Consider the following 24,593-nt stretch of genomic DNA (forward strand, 5'->3'; position numbering starts at 1 on the left):
GGCTGACGCAGTGGTTCCAGAAAGGGAATCAACATCGAGCAAAACCAAAGTGGACACTTTCCTCAAGTTCGCCTTCCAAATCGATAGCATAAACATCAAGCTGTTCACCGGTAAGGAGGATTACCGTTTTTTTCAAATTATTTTTTTTAGCGATTACTAATATTATCTTTGCAGCTCCGAACCAGGGCTTGGCGGCCTTTGAGGTGTACTATCTATCGCTACAGGGTACGAAACTGACCGATGGGTCACTGAGCACTGCCGTCATTTTGGGCGATATTCGACTGGATGACATTCGCCCGGGCCGGGAGAACATGTTGACCCGAATGATGGAACGTCGCTCGGTGAATCCAAAGATCAGTATAGCTACCCGCAGCGACGATGAGGAAACACTAGCCCTGACGGCTCCGCTGCACTCGATGATTGACATCACGTTCAATATGCGGGAGAACGATATGTTCGTTGACGTGAAAGTTTCTAGCTTTAATCTGATCCTGTCGGTGGACTTTTTGTTGAAATTGCAGCTGTTTTTGCAGCCGGAGGAATTGGTCGAACAGAAAGCGCTTCAAGCGGCCGAGGAACAGGCAAGGCGGGAGAGGAAAACTAGTGGAGCGTATGGTTGGTGGTTTTTCAAATCGTTAATTTAACTAATTTGTTAAATTTTCCAATTTTTTTTTTATTAAATTGCAGCGCAAATGGATAAAACGGAAACAAGCCAGATGACGATTATTCTTAAAATTGAACAACCGGACATTATTCTGGTGGAAAAAATGGATGACATCAACTGCTACGCTTTAATATTAAACAACGAAATATCTCTGAACGTTCGTTTGATTGGAGAGCGTCAAATCATCAAAGGAGAGCTGAAAGATCTCTGTTTGTATTACGCAGAATACAACCCAGAAAGACGGAATGATACGAAACATTTTGTAATTAATCCATGCTCAATCAGTTTGAACGGATCCACGCCAGAAGGAAAAGGTTTACATCTCAGTTTGAATTCAACTAATATCAAGATCAGTCTTTCGCCGGCAGTGATTGAGCTTATCAACAATGCTCTGCAAACGTTGACAGCTAATGAGCAGATCAAGCTTGATAAAACGATGACCGAGAAGGATTATAGTGATCTTTGGGACATCAAGGGTTACGATCCGGACGAATTTTGGTTCATCAGACCGGAAATGGCTGAGGATGCCTTGAGTTTGGAGTCGTTGCGAACGATCGAGGTAAAGGAGGAGAAATGCATGGTTGAAGTACCATCGATTTCCTTGATCATCGAAACTGGACTGGGGATTAACACGATACCGATGTTGTTTATCGAAACCAGCATGCAAGCAGAAATATCGAACTGGAGTTCTGACATGAAAATCGGAAGTTCCCTTCGTTTAAGCATGTCGTATTACAATCAAGCTTTGGCGCTATGGGAATATGTTATCGAACCAAATGAAGTGGAGCAGCCCAAAGGATCTGTTGAGAGTCTTCCTTGGGAGTTAACGTTCGAGTTGGAAGTCGATCACCACGAAGATCGATCGAAAGATCCAACCACGAAGATAATGATTGCATCCAGAGACAGTTTGGAAATGACGGTTTCCAAAACTTGTCTGGAAGTGTTGCAAAATCTTGGAAAAGCTTTTTCGGAGGCTATAAAGCGTGAGGGAATAACGGCGGCTGAAATAGAAGCTCCATATACTGTCCAGAATGACACGGGTCAAGATATCAAAATAAATTTTATTGGTAGCGATTTTGTTATCCATCCGTCCCATCTTCAACCTGGAAGGGAAAATGAGCTTATCGCCATTGAACAGACGGGAGAAAACGACGTAAAAAGTTGTATCGTGTTACCTAATGGAAGGTTGAATCTGGAACCTCGTGAGAAAGGCACAGATCTTTCCACGCTAACCGTAATGCAACCCTTCGAGAATAAGGCAACCAAAAAATTTATCAAAGTCATAATCGGTGATACGGAAAAAGAATTGACCCTTCCAGTTTACAAGTCTGATAAACGTTATTTCCCACTGTATCGTAAAACCGACCAAGAACCGTGGGCAATCATCTCCGAAGTAAAAATAGAACACGGCGCAACTGTGGTTGTACTCAGAGGAATCGTTCAAATCTACAATCATTTTACTGCCCCAATGTACGTGCATCAGTACATCGACCACGAAAAGTATCTGGTTGGGGAAATCAGTCCCGGTGGCTTCTTCAACATTCCTCTATACTTTTTGTACACCGACAACAAAGATTTGCATTTTTCGATGAAGGGCTACCACTCCTCGGCTCAGGGTATCAGCTGGAAAGAATCTCCCAACAATCTTCAGCTCATCAAATCTCTTCAGTGCGATCCCATTAAGACTTTTGAACCGTTCTACGTTAACGTAAGTTTAAAAATAAATAGAACTGTGTATATTAAACTCACTTTCAATCATTATCCTCATATAGGCCGTTCGGGAACGCCATGACGTATTCCACGAGGTAACCTCCAAGCATACCATGCTAAGTGCATGCTACGAAATCCATCTCCGACCGCCGTTGATGCTGAGAAACGCACTACCCATTGGGTTAACCATATCGGTGGCCGGTTGCTCGGTGCGCCGCGAGCTGGAAAGCGATTATAAGATCACCAGTTCGGAAACTTTATCCTCCAATACGTCGACCATTGTTGGCGAGGATTATCTAGACTATGGGGAGAAGTTGCTACGACCCGGAGAGTTGTTGCATTTGCCCACAGTTAAGACAGCGGGGGCACGAGCTGTTCAGGAAACGTCCTACATCGTTGCAAGGGTAAGTGAAGTCGTACAATATTCCAATAAAATTTGGCCGGTGATTTAAAAATGAATTTTCTGCTTCTAGCTCGTCAACTATCTGGAAAAGGATTGGTCATGCACTACTGAAATCCCGGCCAGTCCGCCCGAGTTTGGAGTGTGGACTTTCAATTCCTACGATTCTGTTGAAGTGATGTCCCTGCAACTCGGTGTTAAGTTAGTACTTTTTTTAAAAAAAAACCTTATCGACTTCAAATAACGATTGTTCTATTTCTCCCCGAAACAGATTTGAAAACCGAATCGATGGTCTAACACTGATTGTGTACTGTCCATTTTGGATGCTCAACAAAACTGGTCTCATGCTTAGCTATAGGGTAAGTTACTTGTGTAAAGTTTGAACGGTTTTAAAATCTTTCCAAATTGTATGGCTTGCCAGTTTAAAAATAAGACAGTTCCAACTGTTGGCTTAGCCACTCAATGAAAGATAAAACACATTTCCGAATGCTAGTTTTATTTTCACACATACTTAACCAATCTGTTTATTCACCTGAGTAGCTTGATTAGTGTCTATAAAATAATTTTTGACTGTGAAAACAATACTGGCTTCCTTCAGGATAATTTTCTTTAATACTCATATAATAGTACAATTGAGAATATAAGTAGCGGATCAGTTTATTTCAATTATTTTTCTTCCCATATTTTCTACTCCATTTCTTCAACGTTTCCGGTAATGTGCAATGTTCGTGAATCAATTTTCCGTTTTTTTCGTCTCTTTCTCTTCTTCGCTGTATATGTATGAATGTTGTGCGAATTTGTTCTGTTCCGATCCGATTCCTCACCTATATCAACCCCGTCCTCCTTATTTCCACGACCAACAAAAAAAACTATAATGTTAAGAAATCGCGCAAAACCGAGAAGAAAGAGCTTGCCGGTAAAACCACATCGTACAAGGTACTTGACAATCGAATGTCTGGTTTCTATTTTGTGCCCCCTTTTTAATCTTGTAATTTGCATTCGGTGGTTCTTTTGGTACAACTTTTGCCTTTCATTAATCGGTTCAGTTATTAGTTAACTTATATTTGTTTTCCAAGCGGTTTTGCATTCCTGTTTAAGCACCGGTTTACATTTCTTTGACTTGCGATATTATTCCTACGGCTTTTGGCTTGATGGCATATTTACTTTCACATTCTCTACTTATGTTGATCTGTTGTTCTTAACATTCGGTTTTCGTATTTGTTTACTAGAATTTTATATGTTTAAATGTTTTAATTCAACCTAGGGTCACTTTCAATCAATATTTAAAAGCGCTTGAAATTGTGTACCGTTTATTCTGAAATGTGGTAGTTTTTCGGTAGCCCGTTTCTAGAAAAATGTGTTTAAGTATCTCGGAATAAACGGTACACAATCGGCAGATTTCCCGTTTTTACATCCCAATTGATTGCGTCGAACTTTGCAGATACGAAGAGCAAGATTTTATGAGAAGATGTCGAAGATGACCAGTCACTCTGACGAAGTGCGTTGCAAAGTAGGTTCAAAAATATGTTGCCTTCCTATTGCAGATGTTCGAATGGTTCTGGTATAAGTATTGATTATCTGACCGTTTTTTCTTGGTAATATGTATTTTTGTTACGGGGAAAATATGGAATCTGGAACTTGAAATTTCCAAAAAACGTCTATGTAACGTCGGATGAACTTTATTTATTTATTTTTTGGCTGTTTAGATAATGGTTAACGGTGATCTCCGCAAATGATGTAAAAGTTTTGTATATTGAGCTCAAAGTCTCTGTAATAAAAAAAATATAGATGGAGCGGTGACCAGTTATTATGTTTAGTACCTACAATTTGTATAAAAGAAGTATTCTAATTTGTAAATAGGAGTTTATCTCTCATTTGAAGATGTTTTCGAACATCACGACTAAAAGGCGAACACGAAATTATTGCGACACATTCAACAGGGCATAACTTTTTTACTATTGGGTAAAATCAACCAAATTTTGCTCACTTTTACATTGATGTGTATTGTTTACATGCTGTCAAACTCGAAGTCGTGTTTTTCGATTCAACTAAAATGGAGGTGAACCAACGTGAGTCCAGTGAACAAATTCTATCCAAACAACTGGAATTTCCTGACTTGTCGCGACGGCAATTGGGAAAAATGTTAAACATTCACCATTCAACCGTCTCCAGAGTGTTGAAGCGGTTACAGGAACGGTTGACGTTGGACCACGGCAAAGGAGCCGGAATAAAACCGGGACAGGAGAACAAAAAGACGGAGGAAAACGTGATGATTAAAGCAAATCCCAACGCCTCAAGCCGTGATTTTCTCAAAAGGTCGCAAAGAAGAGATCTGGACTACAAACATACAAGGTACAGAACTTCCCAATCCGCGATGAGCGGCTACAATCGACGGCTAAAACTCGGGCACGGAAGCTCTACGAGAAGATGCTGACAAAATATGACTGCTGAGTGATGGACGACGAAACGTTTATAAAAGCCGATTATAAGCAAATTCCGGGGTTGGAGATTTTCACTGGCCAGAGCAAGTTCGATGTGGACTACAAATTTAGAAAGAAGAAAATGTCGGAGTTTGCCTCCGAATATCTCATTTGGCAGGCGATCTGCTCTTGCGGAGCCTTCCGTGACAAAGAGCACAGAAATGGCGAGATCTATAAATCTGAGTGCCTCGAGAAGCGCCTTTTGCCAAAAACGGCAACAGCAGCACGACAAATCTTCGCTATTTTGGTCAGATTTGGCATCATGCCACCATTCAGAAAGTGTCCTGGAGTGGTATGAGGCCAATTCTGTCCATTTTGTTCCAAATGACATGAACCCGCAAAACTGCCCGGAGTTGCGCCCGGTGGAGCAGTACTGGGCAGTTTCTCAGTTGAGTCAGATTCTCGCTGGCACTTTTTCCGTATATGTCGTTCTAGACCCTATCAGTGACGGTTTTAGGTCATCTCCGGTATCACATCGTGAAGCTGAGAGTTTTCCTGCAAGATGGATTACATGGGATGATCCTTTCGGTGTAGGCCTGTGAGTTTGGCAGGCGAATATTCTTGACCGTCAAGCCCCAATTGTGAATCCATCTGGACCAAAATGCTTCGTTGTGCACGGCTTTACGTCACGGACGATCCGCGATTCGAATATTTAGCAGTATTGATCTAGAAGTTACACTCAAAAACAGCACCGGGGTTCTTCCAGCGACACAGCTTTGATCCCATGATTAGCTTAGCTAGCTTAGCTTGATTGACTACTCATATCCACCTTAAATTTGAACTTGAAATGCTTCATTGCAGGTTTTTTACATTTTTTTTTCAAACTATACATTTCAAGTTTCACGTCGCCAATGGTTGCTACTCCGTGATTAATCGAGGCCCACAGTTTTGATCCCATGATTTCAAAGAAAGAAAGAAAATGACAAAACGATCAGTTTTTTACAACGGTTTGAAAATGCCTGCCGCAAAGTATCAAATACAGATGAAACATAAACACCTTTAAGAAACTGGCAAAACAACACGTTAAACAATTTGAAATAATGACTAATCCTAAAATGGATCATATACTAGTGATGATGATCTGACGAAATACCAGATATAAAATTGTACGGTGATGGACATACGCGAGAGTAAGACAAACAAGTCGTACAGAAATTGATAAAATAATGCAAACAAAACTCTCCATAGGATAAACTGGCCCTCCCACTTCTAAAGAAGCGTATGGAGTGGAGGAAGGACCCTAACTGGCATGAGGGACCATCACGAAAAAAATCTTTTCCATGAAAAAAGCCGAAAAAATTTTTAAGGATTCTATTTTTTGCTGTACAATATTTCTGCTGACCCTTCTTGAAAAATTTATGGTAGTGAAGTGGCAAAGTTGTGAAAATCTTGGCGTTGGCCAAGAAAGCTCTGCAAAGAGTTTAAGTAGCGAGCGGCGTCAAGGCATGTTCTTTTTTATAAGTTGTTAACCCAGGTGGTAAATCCATTTTACGGATTGCATTCCAAGGCACGGCGAGCCACCGCGTCACCCCAGTTTACTACTCTGGGTCCATGGGTGCAATTGGACGACTCATGATACAATGCTAAGGAACATTGTACCCCCCTACGCCATAAAGTCCATCTGGGGCCACTGACCTTTGTTCCCACCTCGAACTGTTTGACACACTATATTTCAAGTGAGAGGTCAATTCGCGCTAATGCGCTCCAAGGCAATACTCGTTTTCGAATCCTCTTTCAGCAAATACCTCATTCTAACACAACTCGATGCGCAACCCCTCCTCTGACGAATTAGAACCCGACATCTGATCGTGTTAAAAGAGGTCCCCATTTAGCGCAACTACTAACTTTGTGGATCTAGTCCAGGAAGTCCAGAAACAAAAAGCGAGTGGTCGACGACACTTTCTCTGTTCGAACACGCGGGTCAGGAAGCAAGCCTCCTAAGCCACGTGTAGGATTCAGACTCCTCCGAACTCTCAAGTAGTGTAGACTTTAGTCACCACTCCGCGCAACTACTCAATTTTCAAGTCGGATGCTTTACTCCCCGAAGCGCAAATCGAGCTGTAGACTGCCCTCATCGGGTCGCACTCGCAATTCAGGCGCGTCATTTCCTGAAACGCGTGTCGAGCCCTGACACCTCCGGCATACTGTGCCTCACTGACACTGACGTGTTTAACACGTCTCTAAGTGATTGGCCCACCATTATGACCATCACTTTGCGCATCTACTCGTTTTGTGAGTCGAGTCTATACCCACCGAAACAGAAAAATGAGTTGGCGATCGCTTTCCCTCCGGTCGCGTCCGAATTTCAGGGCCATGACCCCTCCCGAACGCGTGTTGGACCCTCACCCTCACACCCGAGTACTGGCACCTAAGTACCCGAGTGCACCACTTCTCCGCGCGGGTTTGGCAGACCCGTCGACGGCCTCTAGTGGGTTTAGTGATAGTTCTCTTGGCCGTACATCTGCAATACGACGGACTTGCAGACACGTTTCCGCCCTGGACCACGAGGAGGTGGAACTACCAGCCCAGAGCGTCATGTTCTATCACTGAAAAATTGTATGGAGGTCAACGGAAGGTATTTTGAGCTAATCTTGTAGTTTTTCAGTTCAACCTGATAGTCAATGTTCCAAAAAAAATTTAATGTTGTTTAGTTATTTCGATTTGATTGTATATATATACAAGTTTTAGGTTGGTGAAATATAAAAAAAAAAGTATTATTGTCACCCTCTAGTGAAAAGTCGAATTTGAGTTTTAGTAAATCTAAAAAATTGCAAATTGATAAAAAGTTCGAAAAAATTCAAATTGATGAAAATTCGTCAAAATTCTGTGTTTTGTTTTGAGAATCTAAAGATGTGAAAGTGTGTCAAATTGCGCCAAGTTTCCAATCCACTCCAAAATTTATCAACTGTGACCGGTAGTGACTGAACCAATTTTGGCGATTCATTAATTGAAAAGTACGGGTTTTACTTTTTTACATTTTTGTGGTCATGAGCTTGAAAGAAACAAATATTAAATTTTTGTGAGCCTGTTAACAGACTTACTCAAGACTAAAGAGCTTTTCAAGATGAACTTATAGAACTATTCGTAAATCTTCCAAACGAAACTAAATTGTAGCTGGGGTATCTGACGTTTAATCTCACCCAGAACTACGAATTAATTCTTTTTGAAGGTACCCTCCTTCATAAACGATGTCACCTTCAGCATAGTTCCAGACCTTTTCGGTTGGCTACTGGTGGTCTGACTTCTCCTCAAACGACTCAAGGTTCTACCTGTCTTATCCCGGGCTGGCGCCTGACACATCATAAGCCCGAGACTATTTAGCTAAGACTCGGACGATTCGACACGTACGGCATCGGCTTGTTGTTCCCCTTCGAGGCCGTCATCCTACAGCGTTCGAGAGCGCGCTGCAACTTCCTTGTAAGGCAATCAGAATCTGGCCAAACCCAGGCTAAACGTGTGCTAAGTGTTGCCACCTTCTAGATCCTCTGCACCACACAATCGACTGTCGTTCGGGGTCTACAAGCGACAAATACTTATGTTCAAACGTGTCCCCCTGAACCACAGTATGACCATCGTATTCCAGGTGTTTCCTCTGTGTCTCAATAAGTCGGGTAGAGTGGAAGTGGTCATACTCGACAAGACCATCCACCTGCTGCTTCGGGTTCCCGAGATGTACAAGTCGTACTGACATCAGGATGGTGAAGAATTATGTCAGAATTAGGTCTGTTTCTGGGAAGACCGATTCGAACAACTTTTGATCTTATCAAGACCACAGGTGAAGTGAACACAAAGTTAAATGATAAACTCAACAAACGCCATCATGAGTGACCTCTTAAGTGTTACAACGGGCCAAAGGATTCCCAACGGGAAAACTAGAAAATCATTTACCTGCGTATTCGTAGAAAGATTCTAGTCACTTAGTCAGTTTGGGAAGCTTTTTGCTTTTATCTAGCCTATCCTAGTGCAACATTTTGGCTTTATGCATCAATTATTTTGTTGCGATATCTTTGTGTGGGCGTAGTAAAACACTATTTTACAGTTTAAAATTATTGGTGTATATTAAAACTCTAAGGGACTACAATAAACGTGTTACTACTTGAGATCGCAATATAAAAGTGTAAAGGTGGAAATGACACTTATGTTGAGCTTCCGCCCATCATCGTTGGAGCCGTGACGTCTACCAGGCTGACGGCTGTCAGCGGATGAGTTGGTTGATGACGATGATGACGGGGGGTCCCAACACCTCCCCCTTTTAGAAAAGCTGGTACGGCTCATATCTCACAGGTGGTCTTCGAACCCGCGAAGATGTGCGAGTAGGAACCGGTGGTGCTGGATGTATTGGTGTGCGTCGGCGGGGAGCCTGCGGCTGCGTATCTGTCTGGCGTTGTCCTAGCCCTGTAGGCTCTACCCCCGTTTCCGGTGCTGGCTCACTCAAGCCCCAACTGTCTAGAAGAATACTCAGCGGAACTTGAGGAGCGACAGGTGTTGGTGTTGATTGTTGATCGTCTTCGGCATCATGTCGGGTTCTCATTTGGTTGCAGTGAGAACGAATAAGAGATTTCTTAGAGAGAAGCCACACGTTATACATGACTTTCCCCAAGCGTTCCAGGACGACACCGGCTTCCCAGGTCCAATCGTTGTTGCGGTACACCTTGGCCCAAACGAGACTTTGGATGCTGTAGTTCCTCGCTTTGGTACCATGTTTTTTGTTGAACTGATCTTCTTGGCTGGTTGTTCCTTCTTTGTGGACCTCGGAAGGTGGTCGAAGCAAATCTAGGCTAGTTCGCATTGGTCGGCCCAGTAGAAGTTCTCCAGGCGATTTCCCACTCGGTGCACTCCTGCATAATGTTGAACGATAGCACAATAAAAACGTGTCAATTGCTTCGTCTAGTGCCTCTCCCCCGGCGATTATTTTCTTGAGAGATCTTTTAAAGGTGTCTACGAATCTCTCGGCAAGGCCGTTTGACTGTGGATGAAGCGGTGCGGTCTTTAGGTGCATAATGGCATTTGTGTCACAAAAATGCTCAAACTGGTAGCTGGTAAATTGTGTACCGTTATCGGACACAAGCGTTTCCGGGACCCCAAATCTGGCGAAAATTCCGCGGAGCATCCGCAGAGTAGCTGTTGTGGTAATTTCCTTGGTACGAACGATTTCTGGCCACTTCGAGTAAGAGTCGACAAGTACGAGGTAGTAGTACCCGTCAACAGGACCAGCGTAGTCGAGATGAAGCCTCTGCCATGGCTTTTCCGGAGTTGGCCAGGATTCGAGGTCGGTTTTCCGGTCAGTTTTTGCCACACTAGCGCACTCATGGCATGCCCGAACGAGTTTGGCGATGTCTTCGTCGATGTTAGGCCAATAGACATATTGGCGAGCCACGGAGCGCATTCGCTCGATCCCCGGATGGCCTTTATGTAACTGTTGCAGCACTCGTTTTTGGTTTCCGGTCGGGATGGTCAGTCGTTCTCCATACATCACACAACCAGCGACGACAGAGAGACCTTCACGTCGCTGGAAAAACTGTTGAAGTTTTCCGTCGGAGATACTTGATTGTTTCGGGGGCCATCCGGACTGGATGAACCGAATGACTTGTTGAAGAGTGTTGTCTTTTCCAGTTTCAGATTGGATCACCTTAAACGAAAGTGGGAAATTCGAAAGCGATTGATGGACAACAGTTCTTACCATGTGTTCGAGCTCAAGGCTTGCAATAACATATTCCTCTTCTGATCGGACGTGTCGATTGATAAGCCGTGATAATATGTCGGCGTGGCCGAAGGAATCTGTTGACACATAGCGTATTTCAAAATCGTAGAGTAATAAAGTCAAGGCCCATCTTTGTAGCCGGTTGGCTGTGTAGACGGGGATGCCTTGCTTGGATCCGAAGATGGAAAGGAGCGGCTTATGATCGGTTTCCAGGATGAAGCGACGACCGTAAATCATCCGGTGGAACCGTGTGACCGCGAAAATTAAAGCCAGGCCCTCCTTTTCAATTTGGCTATAATTGCTTTCGGCCGGGGTGAGGCCACGGGAAACATGACAAATTGCCTTCACGTTGCCGTCAGGGAAGCGATGAGTGATGCGGGCGCCAATGCCAACATTGGAGGCGTCGGCGGACACAATGATGTCTAGCTTAGGATTGAAATGTGTCAGAAGCAACGGTGACTGCAGAACTTCCCGAAACTTGTCGAAGGAGATTTGGCAAGCTTTGGACCACTCGAACTTGACACCAGTTTTGAGCAGTTGATCCATGGGGTACCGTAGGGCACGCATCTCCTTAACATATTTCCCATAATAATTCACCGCACCCAAATAGGAGCGCAGCGATGGAACGTCGTGTGGGGGTGGCATGTTGACTATGGGAGCGATTTTTGCTGGGTCAGGCCGGATACCGTTGCCGTCAAGAATTTGGCCCAGGTACTTAACCTGTGGCATGTAAAAACTGCACTTTTCGATTCGGACGGTAAACCCAAATTCTTCCAACCGCTGTAGAAACGAGAAAAGGTTGCGCTGGTGTTCTTCCTCGTTCCTGCCACCCACCAGAATGTCGTCGAGATACCCGGATGTAGATGATAGGCCTGCTAGCATTGTCTCAACCAGCTGCTGAAAGGCACCAGGGGCGGACCGGATGCCTGGCGAGAGCCTTGTGTACCGGAATAAGCCCTTGTGCGTGTTGATGGTGAGTAGCTGCTGGCTTGCCTCGTCCACCGGAACCTGCAGGTAAGCGTCGGATAAGTCGATGTGGCTGAAAATCCGACAGCCAACCATTCTCGCAAAAATGTCGTCCGGAAGAGGCAACGGGTAGTGATTCGGTTCGAGAACGCTGTTGAGGCCGGTCGAGAAATCCGCGCAGATCCGCACGGTTCCATTCGGCTTCCGTACGGCGACAATTGGTGCTGCCCAATCGGAAAAATCGACCTGCTTGATGATTCCCAATTTCTCGAGCCGATGGAGTTCCTCTTCGACGACACTCTCCATACTATAAGCGACCGGGCGTTTCGGTCGAAACACCGGCTTTGGATCACCCTTGAGCACTAGATGGACTGGAGATTTGTTGCACAGGCCCATCTTGTCCGTGAAAATTTTGGGGAACCGTGTTCGCAGGGCAGCCAAGCTCTGGGATGGCTGAACGTCGACCTTGTTGCAGAGAGTGCTGATCGGATTGTCCCACAATCCAAACAAGTCAAGCCAGTCGATGCCGAAAATATCGAGGTTGACGTTAGACGGAGCGATGTAACACCGACCGCCCTTGGTGGTTCCGTTGACTGTGATCTGGCACTGGATCTGTGATACCAGATTGAGCGCCTCTCCGGACGCTGTTTTGGCACTGCACTCTGCTTGCTGGATCTTCGGACGGCCAATTTTGATCCAGGATCGGTGGGAGATGATTGAGATGTCCGATCCTGTGTCTAATTGCAACCGTAATGGTACACTATTCACTTTTAGGTTCACAAATTTGCGTCCGGTGGTAAGTTGGTTCACACTCAATGTTTTTGTTGATACACTTTTGTTGTTCTTCTTATTCCTCCCGGACACAGATGACGAAACGTTCGAAGAAAAGCACGTACAATATCCTTCGCGGTGTCCCATTTTTCCACACTGTTTGCACTTGTGCTCACGGAAGCGACAGTCTTTGTGATAGTGCATGCCCCCGCAAGACCAGCACGGAGTTCTTGGATGCACATTATTGTTGTTCTTCGGGTGCTGGTTTTGCTTTTTCGGCCACTTTTTCTGGGCCACCACTTTCACTGCTGGAGCCGTTTCCACTAAGACCGTATCTTGTCTGAGGTTCACTAGGCTGTTACACTGTTCGACAACTTGTTGTAACGTTAAGTTCACATTTTCGTTCAGTTTATTTATAAGCCTCATACGGATCTCAGTGTCAACGGTTGATTTCAAGCCACACACAAAAATAAGACACTTGAATTGTTCTTCTTGCAATTCGGTTAGCTTGAAATCAACACAAGCTTTATTCACACGGCAGGAATATGCCAAATAATCTTCACTCTCCTCTTTTGAAGTCTGCAGGCAATTGTAGCGCCTCCGGAACGAAGAGATAGACGCTCCAAACAAAGATTTCAGCTTTTCCACCGTCTCCGCGAATGAAAAATCCCGAGCGAGCTTGGGTAGTATGAAACTGCTATACCGCTCATGGTCGGGGGGACTCAACTTCCTCAGAAGGAGTCGTACTTTTGCTGCGTCGTCTAGCTTGGAAGCATCGCGATCAAAAAGATCGATGTATCGCGAAAACCAAGCATCGAAAGTATGTCCGCCTTCTTTGTCGTACGTGAACTCGGCCATATTACTGGAAAGCGAATCCAAGACGACTTCGTCACGTGACAGACTTTGGATCGTCTGCTGAGAGACCAATTGTTCCGACATTTTCGTCATGAGACTTTGCTGGTTGGACAAAATCTGCATAATGGCCTCGGTCATGCTCTGCGGCTGCTGGTTGCCCACCGAACCTGGTACCGTAGGAGTTGTCATGACGCGACGATTTAGAGGTTACCGACTTCGCGACTCTTTTTAACCGACGGACTACGTACAATTTAGCACGGATTCGAAAAATACTCGTCGCCACTGTTGCGATATCTTTGTGTGGGCGTAGTAAAACACTATTTTACAGTTTAAAATTATTGGTGTATATTGAAACTCTAAGGGACTACAATAAACGTGTTACTACTTGAGATCGCAATATAAAAGTGTAAAGGTGGAAATGACACTTATGTTGAGCTTCCGCCCATCATCGTTGGAGCCGTGACGTCTATCAGGCTGACGGCTGTCAGCGGATGAGTTGGTTGATGACGATGATGACGGGGGGTCCCAACATATTTAAACCATTTTTTGTCGAAGAAATTATTTTTTTATTGCCATTAGAAAATTTGCTCACATTCATTCAATATAATCAAGACATACTTTTATCATTCTGAAATTGGCATTCACATGTATAAAAGTTTACTTTTTTTCGAGTTCTTTCATGTTTTTAATTGTTCTGCATAGCTGATTTGTTGTTACTGTTAATGCTTAGCTAATTCAATATGTTACTCGTGCTTACATCAATTGGTACTCGGTATGACGAAATTGTAACTAAATTATCCCTACCAAAGTTGGTGACCGTTAAAAGCGAATCCGAACTGTCGGTGTGGAATTGATCTTCCCAAAATTATATAGGTGCATCCCCAGGAACGATGTTATATGTTGTGTTTATGTTGAAGGTTCACTGAAACGAATGCCTTACCAGAGTCTGTGTTGCATTGATCGAATGTTCAAGTTTGTATCCATTTAAACAAATAAATCTTTCGTAGGCAAATGATGAAAATACGAACATCCTGTATCATCCACCGGAATACGAAGGTCCCATTTTGTTCTCCTTCCGGGAGAAAGCCTTTTTCGGTAAGAAAAAGGCTTCGATCCGCGTGGATACCGGCGAATGGAGCGAAAAATTTTCATTGGACGTGGCCGGCTCGAGTGGAGTCATCGCGTGCCAAGCTAACAACATGACCTACCAGGTGAGATGATACCTAATTTAATCTTAATTTTCACTTGTTAATCAATTGACTTTTTCAGATTGGAGTTAACAATACCCTCACGCATAACTCTCTCACGAAGCAAATTGTGTTTATGCCATACTTCGTGCTCATAAACCGCGCAGAGTTTGATGTTGAAGTACAGGAACATCTGCGGACAGCGGACAGCTGGACCAAAGTAAAAGTTAACGATTGTGTTCCGCTGTGGCCTAAAACCGAAGATAATCGAATGCTGCGAGTTAAAGCTTCTGGGCGTCCGGAAATTACTGCCTCCTTCAAGTACACCGAAGTTCAATGTACGCTTCTACAGCTCAAAAATCGCTACGGTGGCATTAATGTTGATGTCCACGTAACGGAGGGCGCCATCTACATCACGTTTTCTGGTTATCATGTTGGGGATGCTCCAGCTCTGCTGATGAACCACACCTGTGAGCCGTTTGCATTCAAGGAAAAGGGTGATGTTAATGGTAAAATTCTGATGCCTAATCAGATGGTTCTGCACACCTGGGTCAATCCAGCTGGTGAGCGTAAGATAATTTTTGATAGCGGATCGAAACTGGCCCCAGTGGAAAATGACCTACGCAAGGACGACATCAGTGAGTTCGCATCGCCAAGTGATAAAGCCGTCTATTGGGTATCTTTCCTCAACGGAACTCAACGAATTTTGCTTATAACCGATAACGCTAACATTGCTTACGAGTTGCATTCTGCAAGTCGTTTAGATCAAGTCACACAGGAAATAAAACTAGAAATTCATGGCGTCGGCCTGTCGCTTGTCAACAATGCTAAAAAGACTGACCTTATGTACATCGGAATTGCCAGCTCCGGGGTTATCTGGGAAGAATGCAAACGTTCGGGTCGCTTCAAACAGATGAAAATACAGGAAACAATCTACGTTGAAAATGCCTACCAAAACTACCTCCGTGATGTCGAAATTGGCGCTTCTTCCAACAGAAAATACTTCCTCGAGGGAGAGAAACGTCTGGAGGTAAACTTTCGAAACAACATCATTAAGAAATCCACCGATCGAGCCATCAAGCGCACCTTTTACCCCGGCATATGGCTAGAGATGAAATCCTCCTCCCACCAGCTGCAGTTCCACGCCAAAATCAATCGAATACAAATCGACAACCAGTTGAGCGACTGTATCTTCCCGGTCGTTTTGGCACCGATTCCTCCGCCCAAAAGCGTTGCTGCAACAACCGAATTTAAGCCTTTCATCGAGATGAGCATGGTTCAACGAATAATTCCACATTCTAATGTAAAGCAATTCAAATACTTACGGGTACTGATGCAGGAGTTCCACGTCAAGGTGGATCTGATCTTTATCAATGAAATATTCGAGATGATCAGCACAGAAATAACGGAAACTGAAGCGGTAAGTACTTCTATTAAGTCAATCGTTACGAGATTCAAAAATTGTAACTTTTTTAAATTTTGGTTAGAAAAAACTGTTCGCTGAAGATCTCAAAGTGCAAACCCAGCCGCTCAATGCGCACGTGGCCATGCAGTCGCAAGTAGAGGTGAAAAATTTCTACGACAATCTTCACCTGGGACCGTTGAAAATTCACGTCAGCTTTTCGATGGCCGGTTCCGAATCGAAAGCTCTCCCGGGAATATTGTCCACTATTTTGCAAGGTGTTGGCGTTACGCTCACCGATATTAATGATGTCGTTTTTCGATTGGCGTTCTTCGAGCGGGAGTTTCTGTTCTTAACGCAGCGCCAGCTGGTTTCGGAATGCGTCACTCACTACAGTGGCCAAGCCGTGAAGCAACTGTACGTTCTGGTACTCGGTTTGGACGTTATTGGCAATCCGTACGGATTAGTCGTTGGTTTTACCAAGGGCGTGGAGGATCTCTTCTATGAACCGTTCCAGGGAGCGATTCAGGGACCTGGTGAGTTTGCCGAAGGTCTTGTGCTGGGAGTGAAGTCATTGTTTGGACACACGGTTGGAGGAGCAGCCGGTGCTGTTTCGAAGTAAGATTGAAAAACTTTAAACATAGTAGGTACCTATTGATGTTAATATTTTGATCTGTCTGTTCACAGAATAACGGGTGCCATGGGTAAGGGACTGGCAGCGCTCACGTTCGACGATGACTATCAGAAAAAACGCCGTGATGCCTTGAACAAAAAACCTTCAACCCTGCAGGAAGGAATAGCTCGCAGTGGCAAGGGTCTGGTCATGGGAGTGTTTGATGGTGTAACGGGGGTGTTCACCAAACCGATAAGTGGAGCCAAAGAGGAAGGTGTCGAAGGTTTCTTCAAAGGTTTGGGCAAAGGAGCAGTTGGGCTGGTGGCACGTCCTATTGCCGGTGTAACGGACTTTGCCAGTGGAAGCTTCGATGCGGTCAAACGTGCAACAGAACTGTCGGATGAAGCCATGCGACTGCGACCGCCACGTTTTCTTCACACCGACGGTATAGTGAGGCCTTACAATAAGAAAGAAGCCGAGGGCAACAAGTTGCTTAAGTAAGGACCAACTTTTTCAAATTTTAAATGTGTGTCCATTAAAATTTGTTTTTAATCATTTTGCAGGGATATCGATAAAGGAAAATTTGCTGCTACAGACGTGTTTGCATATTACGAATCTATCCTAGAAAATAAGGATGTGGTTGTGTTAACCGACTCTAGGATCATTTATGCAACAAGAAACGATCTTTTCGGTGGATGGCAGGTAATGTTTGAAAGATTTCTATTATACATCAAACGTTGTTTGACGAAATTCATTCTTCTAGTGCGAATGGTCACATCGCTGGTCTGAAATTTTGAGCGTCTCGATCGTTAACGATGGTGTGGAAATGGTGCTCAAAAACCGCGACGGAAAGTCAGCACTGAAGAAAATGTTCAGCTCTTCTAGCAGCCAGAAGAAAATTTTGTTGCTACCCATGGAATACAAGCGTAACCGGTTGGCGGAATTTATGGAAAGGTTACGGTGCAAAGCCGAATAAGTCGGAAGCATACCCCAGATTCGATATTTTGATGTATGATCGCGAAGAGCTTTTTGCTGCAACGTGTATCGCCATAATAATTATGAACTGTTTTATCGCATAGCGAGAGTACAAGACAAATAAGTTTTATCATTAGCGGGCACTGATATGCTTAATCGGTAGCCTTTCTGCAAAAGCGAAGCCAAGCGTCCATTCGATTGTATTTAAGGCAAAGGCAGCTTGAAAACGAGAAATATATTCCAGTGTTAGATGTAGGTTTTCATGAAGTTATTCATATTATTATAAACGTTCCATCAATGTTAGCTCAACCTATCTATATTATTTCTGACTCTTCACTTCGTTCTATATTTCCACATTTCGCTGCTCCACCCGCTTGATTCGTACAACGGAATTGAACAATCTATATGAGAAAAAATATATCGAGACCAAGTAGAAACTACACTTATACTATATTCGAATATTAATAGAAAGTCAAAAAAAAAGTTAGCTGTAATTATAATACAACAACAGAAGCAATCTCCTGTTTTTCTACGATAGTGTGATTATTGTTGCTTACGACTGTTATAGCATGTACAAAATATGACGAAGGCTTTTCTTTATGATTTGTTTAACAAAAATCGATCAATTATTGTTGAATTATTTTCGATTATTTTAGAAATAAAAAAATGACATATGTTTCTATAGCTTATTTCGGGTTATTTATTGAGATAATCCCTCCGATCTCTCTTCAACTGTTGAAAAAACAAAACGAACACATTGACAATGCAAAGTTAATTTTTTTTTAAATTATACTCATGTATAAAATTTTAAAACCAAGTGGTTCCAATCCGAAGGGTTAGGAAAAACGAACCAGTATCGTTGGTTCGGTTGTATTTTTCCGGATAACATTATCGTAACTTATCTTTTTCTATATTTAAAATTATTTCTAGTACGGACAACTGAGATAAGATGAATCATTCTAATATATTAAAATTTCAGTTGTTCTTCTCTACCGACTTCCTTCAATGTTGAATACAATATTGTGTGCAACGGAACTCATTTGGGCGTTACGTTATGTTACACGGAGCTCTTCTCAATGTCCGCGATACATTTTATGAAGCGTAGCTCAATATCAATGTACGTTGCAACGTATACTTCGGTTTGCACCCGGCAAACCTTTACATAACTCATTAAAGGATACTCTTGATCTATGCTTCTATATACCTGTTATTAATTGAAATATCTTAAACTTAAACTCGAGCGAAAAGGGCGAACAACTTTGCTTCGCTTTGCTTTAATTGTTATTAACATATACCCTCAAAAGCTCACAAGGTTTCAAAATAACAAGGAAAAGGTATACGGTTCTCTATTAAGTAAGAACTCCAACTAAATTGCTTCCATTTTTAAAGTAGTTATTAAACATGAAATTGTGTTAAAGGGAAGAAAATCTGAATCTACAAATTTATACGACTTTAAACAAGCAGACTCATTCCCTTCTTACCGTTAATTGTTACCCACTAATTACCCATTCGCTAAATTAATGGTTCATTTGAATGAATTCAATAGTATTGAATCAATACTCTTTAAACACATGCTGCATGATTGAGAAACAAAATTTACCAAAAAAAAGTAAAAAGTGCTATCCAAGTTTAATGACATTTGGGCGAAGATTCAACAATTAAGCTTCCTACTTATAAAAAGAAAACTTCCAAGGGAAAATTAAATATTTCAAAAGGACATCTTTTACAGCAGGAGGATGGATCCTGAAGGATGCTCGAATTTTTAAGCATGTTTATTCACAACCATGCGCGTGTGCCTCCGTGGCGCAATCGGCTAGCGCGTTCGGCTGTTAACCGAAAGGTTGGTGGTTCGAGCCCACCCGGGGGCGGGAACTTTTTTTTTTTGACACTTTGATATTTTGTTTTTGATACTTCAGACTGGTCAATTGGACTTTTAAAATTCAAAAAATTAACATAAGATTGAAATTTTTCTAACCAATTTGGGTAACATAACCGAGGGCGTTTCGAGCACATTTCCAATGTAGGAATGTGCTTATAAATCAATTACAAATGAAATTGTGAAAATCCCAATAATGAAATTCAGTTCAGAGTAATATTAATACTGGGACATCTTCTTTATAAGCCATCATTTTTTCAAAATTAAGGAATTTATGAAATAACAACAAACAACATGCATGTTGTACCTACATATTTTTTAAATTTTAGATTCTAAGAGCAAGTTTACTCGTGTTGGAAGAAAGTGGTAGGAATCTTGGCACTAACAGCGCATTTTGAAAATTTTACAAGGCAAAACATCTGCTATCATGAAATTTCTTTATACTTAACACTGTTTCTATTTCAGACGGAAAAAATTGACATTGTAAAATATTCAAAATGTGCTTGAAGTGTTGAAATTTCTACCACTTTCTTACAACAGAAAATGTTAAAAATTTTGCCATTTGTAGCCCATATTGAAAACTTTATTTTCAAGATCTGCGACCTTCAAATTATTTGACAACAATTTCTATCACATACTACTGAATTAGAAATAGTGTTGTAAAAAAAATCAACGTCTAAAGATCCTGAAAACATTTTTGCATGGTAAAATTTCCAAAATGTGCTCTACAAGTGGAAATATTTTTACCACTTCTTCCATAACACGAGTGAACATGCTCAAATATTTTTGGTTGAGTCTTTCATATGAAATTAGCTGTTTAGTAATCTCATTACTTTTATCATTCGTTATAAAATGTAAGAAAAAGTTTTAGCAGAACGTAGTTTCGATCTACGGACCTCTGGGTTATGGGCCCAGCACGCTTCCACTGCGCCACTCTGCTTTACACAAATTACCGAAATATTCACATTCAGAAGTTTTGAAACATCAATTCACAGGACACAGGAAGGACACTTTCGTGAGCTTTTCCTAACCCCTGCTTCTATGCAACACCACTTTTCAAAGCCAAGACACATTCCCCGTTACTTGCGTTACGGATGATTATGTTGCAGTGGTGAAAAGCAGTTGTCTGAGAACATTAACGAATGCATAGATTTTTTTTAACTGGAGAGTATTTTGCTTGCTACTCAATCTTTCGACCCTAATATGTTTTGTGGTGAGCCTAATTGGTTGAATAATTCTACTGAATCAAGGCAATCGAAAGATTACCTTTATTTCAACCACGGTATAAGAAAAGGTCAGATACCGGTATTTCGTAATTAACGTTTATGTCTAGAAGGTATTATAGTTCATGACATACCTAACCTAAAGGTTCTAAGTTATGCATGCACTGAGTTGAATTTAAAATTACGTTTCTTTTTGTTTCGATTATGGTCGTTTAACATCTTTATGTCATTCGCGACTTAATTTAAAATTACGAAGCTTAGGAATTCATAAAGACCCAGCCTAATGATGGGAGGTCAGAAAGTTGCGTGCAACATAAAAAATGAGTGAATGTTGCAGGGGGTGAACATGATACGTGAGTGCCATAAAATATTGAGTGTCGAACGGAACTCGACTGCCAGCTCAGTTTTTTATTGGCCTGTGAACACCATGTCCAACACAAGCAGAGTGGCGCAGTGGAAGCGTGCTGGGCCCATAACCCAGAGGTCCGTAGATCGAAACTACGCTCTGCTAATGAGTTTTTTTTTCATTTCATTTTGTTTGATACATTTGCAACGCATATTTCATGTATGCTAAAAGGATTAACATTGAAATATTGTATGAAGTATTTAGGTAAATTGTGTTGAAATCAAACAATTTCATTTTACTGTAGAAAACTAAGGTTACTTTAAATTCAAATTTATGAATCTTTTTTAGTTTAATAATCACTACTATTCACAATCCCAATATAAAAAAATATACAGGAAGTTCCGGTTTTTCGTTGTTTTCGGTCCATATCCTCTCGGACAAAATTTCAAAATATCTGATCCAATCCTTTGAAAATAGTAACTTATACTTACGTATTCAAATCCAACTCAATCGGATGCACAGGGTTTTACACGAACTAACTTTCTCGTTACACTTATTTGATTTATTACTTTTTTTTTTTTAAATTAACCAACATTTTCACAATCCGCGTTGTATCGCGCCGTTTTGATTTCGAAAACAAACCCTATTAGAAATAAGTTTGCCTATTCCTGTTTGCGCAGCACTATTTAGTAGGTTTCATTTTTTTGTATCCAATTTCTAAGAGCAAGTCCAATGGTGTTGGGAAAAAGTGGTAGGAATTTTGACGTCTGTAGCACAGATGGGAATTTTTCTATCGTGAAATATAGATTAAAAAGGTTGGCCGTCCACCGGTGTGATAGAATACGAAGGTATAAAATTGAAAGCAACCAGCGATGCCAAGAGAATTTGCTTTTCAGTAATTTTACTGACTTTTTGTATTTTGAATTCACCGTTTGAAAATTGAAATCAAATTCATTTTACTTGATCATTAACTTGAAATAGTAGTGCCAATATGAAAATTTTATAATTTAGATGTATGAATAAGTATTGTTTAAGTTATAATGCATCCCAATATTAAACTGTATTCTGCAGAATTAGGAGTTTTGTATTGAAGGGCATTTGATATCACGAGTTGATAAAGTTTTTGAACTCTTTCTAAAACTTTCATTTTCAAAGTGATAATTAAGTAAGTGACAAATAAAAAGTATAGATATTTCAGACACAAGCTGAATTTTACTTCCGATACGACGCCTTGCGTTTGATATGATTGACACTTGTCGAATCAACAGCGAGGGTTCCGTTTTCTAAAGATCCATTAAAGACGGCGTTCCGAACTTGTTACCGGACATTCCGACGGAATATCTTTTTCAAATAAAAAAGCGAAACAATTTCCTACTCCCGAAAACCGCTCAAACAAAACATACATACAGAATTTATTTATTCACCCAGCTATCTGGCATCTCTGCGCCTCAAAATGTATTCGATTGGCAAGGGCATGAAAAAAATTGGCTGTAAGTTTTAAAGAGTTGATTAACTTCATTGCAATTCGTATCAATTTAAGTGATAAAAGATTTAAAAAAAAAGAAAATATCACTTTATGTTTAAATCCTGAAATTGCTCAATTTCCTTTATTCTCCCCTCAACTGAGGTTTTGAGCATAAGATAGATGGCAGCACCTAAGCGTTTCATGCACGAATACTGTATTGCAACGCCGACTCTATCACTCGGTTCGGTGTTGCAAAATATCGTGTTTTTCTATCACCCTCAGCCAAAAAGTGTTATACGATACAAATTTTGCAGCGCGAAACTGTTCGAATATCAGATTTTCCCAACACCGGTGTACGGCAAATGTGTTGTAAACCTTCGAAATTTCCAACTCCATCTCAACCAGTGAACTTGCTCTAAGGTATTTGAACTACATCATAACAATTCATTAGGATGACGTCCATGATTTGATTTTATCACTGTTTGATGCGGGGAATCGAAACTATAGAAAATTGTCAATTATGTTTTCTAATCCTACACATATACCGATTGTTCAAAAGTATAAATCGAAAAGTAAAAAGCACAAATGATGTGCGAAAATGTTATTATTTCTGGATGGGTTAAAATTTCTATCGAATCTGGATTAAGAAAGAGACCAGGAAACCGGGAAAAAAGGGAGCTGCCGCTCGCTTTTTAAATTCTAGAAAAGCATTTTTTTTTTCGAAGAAATTACCAAAAAATGGTTCATAAGTCAGAATAATATAGCAAAAATTAAAAGAAAAGCTTTATAGAGCTAGACAATAAAAAAATAATTTACTCTTCTAATGAAAATTGTATTTTTTTTCCTTATCTATGAATGATCACAATGTTTATACCAACTCTTCTAAATAAATTGTGAGAAATATAATATGGCTTCTGGAGGACGATGAAAATTTAACCAAAATTGACACGAGTTTGCATTCTGAACATTTTTTAACATTGTTTAATATTATGGGAGAGTGGGGAATCATGGGCCACTTTTTTTCGTTGTTCCATAACTTCTTTATTTTAAAAGATAAAATCAAAATAAAAAATGGTTTGGTTTTCTACATTTTCAAGGTATCATAAGGTATTTTTTTTTAAATTTTTAATAAGTTATTTTCCTCAAATTCTAACTGCTTGAAAAAAAGTAATATTTTTTGAATTTTGAAAAATGGTGGGGAATCGTGGGCCACCAAATCCAAACTGACCAAATAACATGCAAAGTTTATGAGTTGACCCAAAACTGTGATTTCCTTATTCATTTTGTTATTTTAAAGCAATTTCAGATGATGAAATGAAAAAGAGAGCTGTGCATGATCGCATAGATTCCAAAACTAAGCTTGGGAACGTTTTGAAAAATTTCTTTTATAAGATAGACAAAAAAAATTCCATAACTCTTCATTTGGCATAAGAAAATTTTACAGATAGAAAAAAACGTATTTTAAGTTCTGAATGTGTATAAAAAGATAAAAATATAGGTGATTCAAGATGTGTGGCCCACGATTCCCCTCAAGCTATGATTTGCAAATTGGATGCGTTTGTGTGACTTATTGATGTTTCATCAAAAATTCCTTTTCCACGTGAAAGATCATGACAAAACTAACATCATAAGCGTATGAGCATATTTTTGTTATGCACTTTAGGTACCCCATCGATGAATTTAGCGGGTGTTTTTTTAATAATGTAAGTAAAATTTTCTAAGTTTTTTTAGTTTGATAAATAAAAAAAGCATATGATGCGTATTTCAGTCAACAACATATACACACAAAATTTTCGAGGCCGGAATTTAGCAAAATTTTGCTCAAATTTGACCAGCTAGAAAGTTAGCAATCAATTTAGCAATTTTTTTTTGCTAAAATTGTAGCAAAATAGTAAAAAGTGTCCAGGCTAATTTTTTTACTAATTTTTAAGTAAATAAATGAATGTTTGCTAAAATGTT

At 41.0% G+C, this 24,593-nt stretch overlaps 1 protein-coding gene and 3 non-coding genes across 4 annotated transcripts; 3 read left to right on the forward strand and 1 right to left on the reverse strand.

Annotated features, from left to right (window-relative positions):
- The first annotated feature begins 179 nt into the window (after positions 1 to 179).
- LOC129744362 (intermembrane lipid transfer protein Vps13-like) lies at positions 180 to 18,408 on the forward strand. Its single transcript, XM_055736848.1, has 11 exons — positions 180 to 615; positions 688 to 2,372; positions 2,437 to 2,778; positions 2,848 to 2,975; positions 3,046 to 3,133; positions 14,555 to 14,758; positions 14,817 to 16,154; positions 16,222 to 16,754; positions 16,824 to 17,246; positions 17,313 to 17,451; positions 17,513 to 18,408. Exons 1-11 carry the CDS (start codon positions 312 to 314, stop codon positions 17,723 to 17,725), a joined length of 5,397 nt encoding a protein of 1,798 aa, XP_055592823.1. The 5' UTR covers positions 180 to 311; the 3' UTR covers positions 17,726 to 18,408.
- A 1,110-nt stretch (positions 18,409 to 19,518) lies between these two features.
- Positions 19,519 to 19,592, forward strand: Trnan-guu (transfer RNA asparagine (anticodon GUU)). The gene has a single exon. It is a non-coding gene; the product is annotated as a tRNA-Asn (tRNA).
- An 876-nt stretch (positions 19,593 to 20,468) lies between these two features.
- Trnam-cau (transfer RNA methionine (anticodon CAU)) lies at positions 20,469 to 20,540 on the reverse strand. Its single transcript has one exon. It is a non-coding gene; the product is annotated as a tRNA-Met (tRNA).
- A 722-nt stretch (positions 20,541 to 21,262) lies between these two features.
- On the forward strand, positions 21,263 to 21,334 carry Trnam-cau (transfer RNA methionine (anticodon CAU)). Its single transcript has one exon. It is a non-coding gene; the product is annotated as a tRNA-Met (tRNA).
- Positions 21,335 to 24,593: the final 3,259 nt, after the last annotated feature.

The sequence above is a fragment of the Uranotaenia lowii genome, chromosome 2 (assembly GCF_029784155.1).
Source record: "Uranotaenia lowii strain MFRU-FL chromosome 2, ASM2978415v1, whole genome shotgun sequence".
In the NCBI taxonomy this organism is placed as follows: domain Eukaryota; kingdom Metazoa; phylum Arthropoda; class Insecta; order Diptera; family Culicidae; genus Uranotaenia; species Uranotaenia lowii.

Bases quoted from the DNA above. Each gene is read 5' to 3' on its own strand.
- LOC129744362 (XM_055736848.1), top strand. From the start codon at position 312: ATGTTGACCCGAATGATGGAACGTCGCTCGGTGAATCCAAAGATCAGT. The intron at 16,755-16,823 runs GTAAGATTGAAA...GTCTGTTCACAG, and splicing joins GCAGCCGGTGCTGTTTCGAA to AATAACGGGTGCCATGGGTA. The intron at 17,247-17,312 runs GTAAGGACCAAC...ATCATTTTGCAG, and splicing joins GAGGGCAACAAGTTGCTTAA to GGATATCGATAAAGGAAAAT.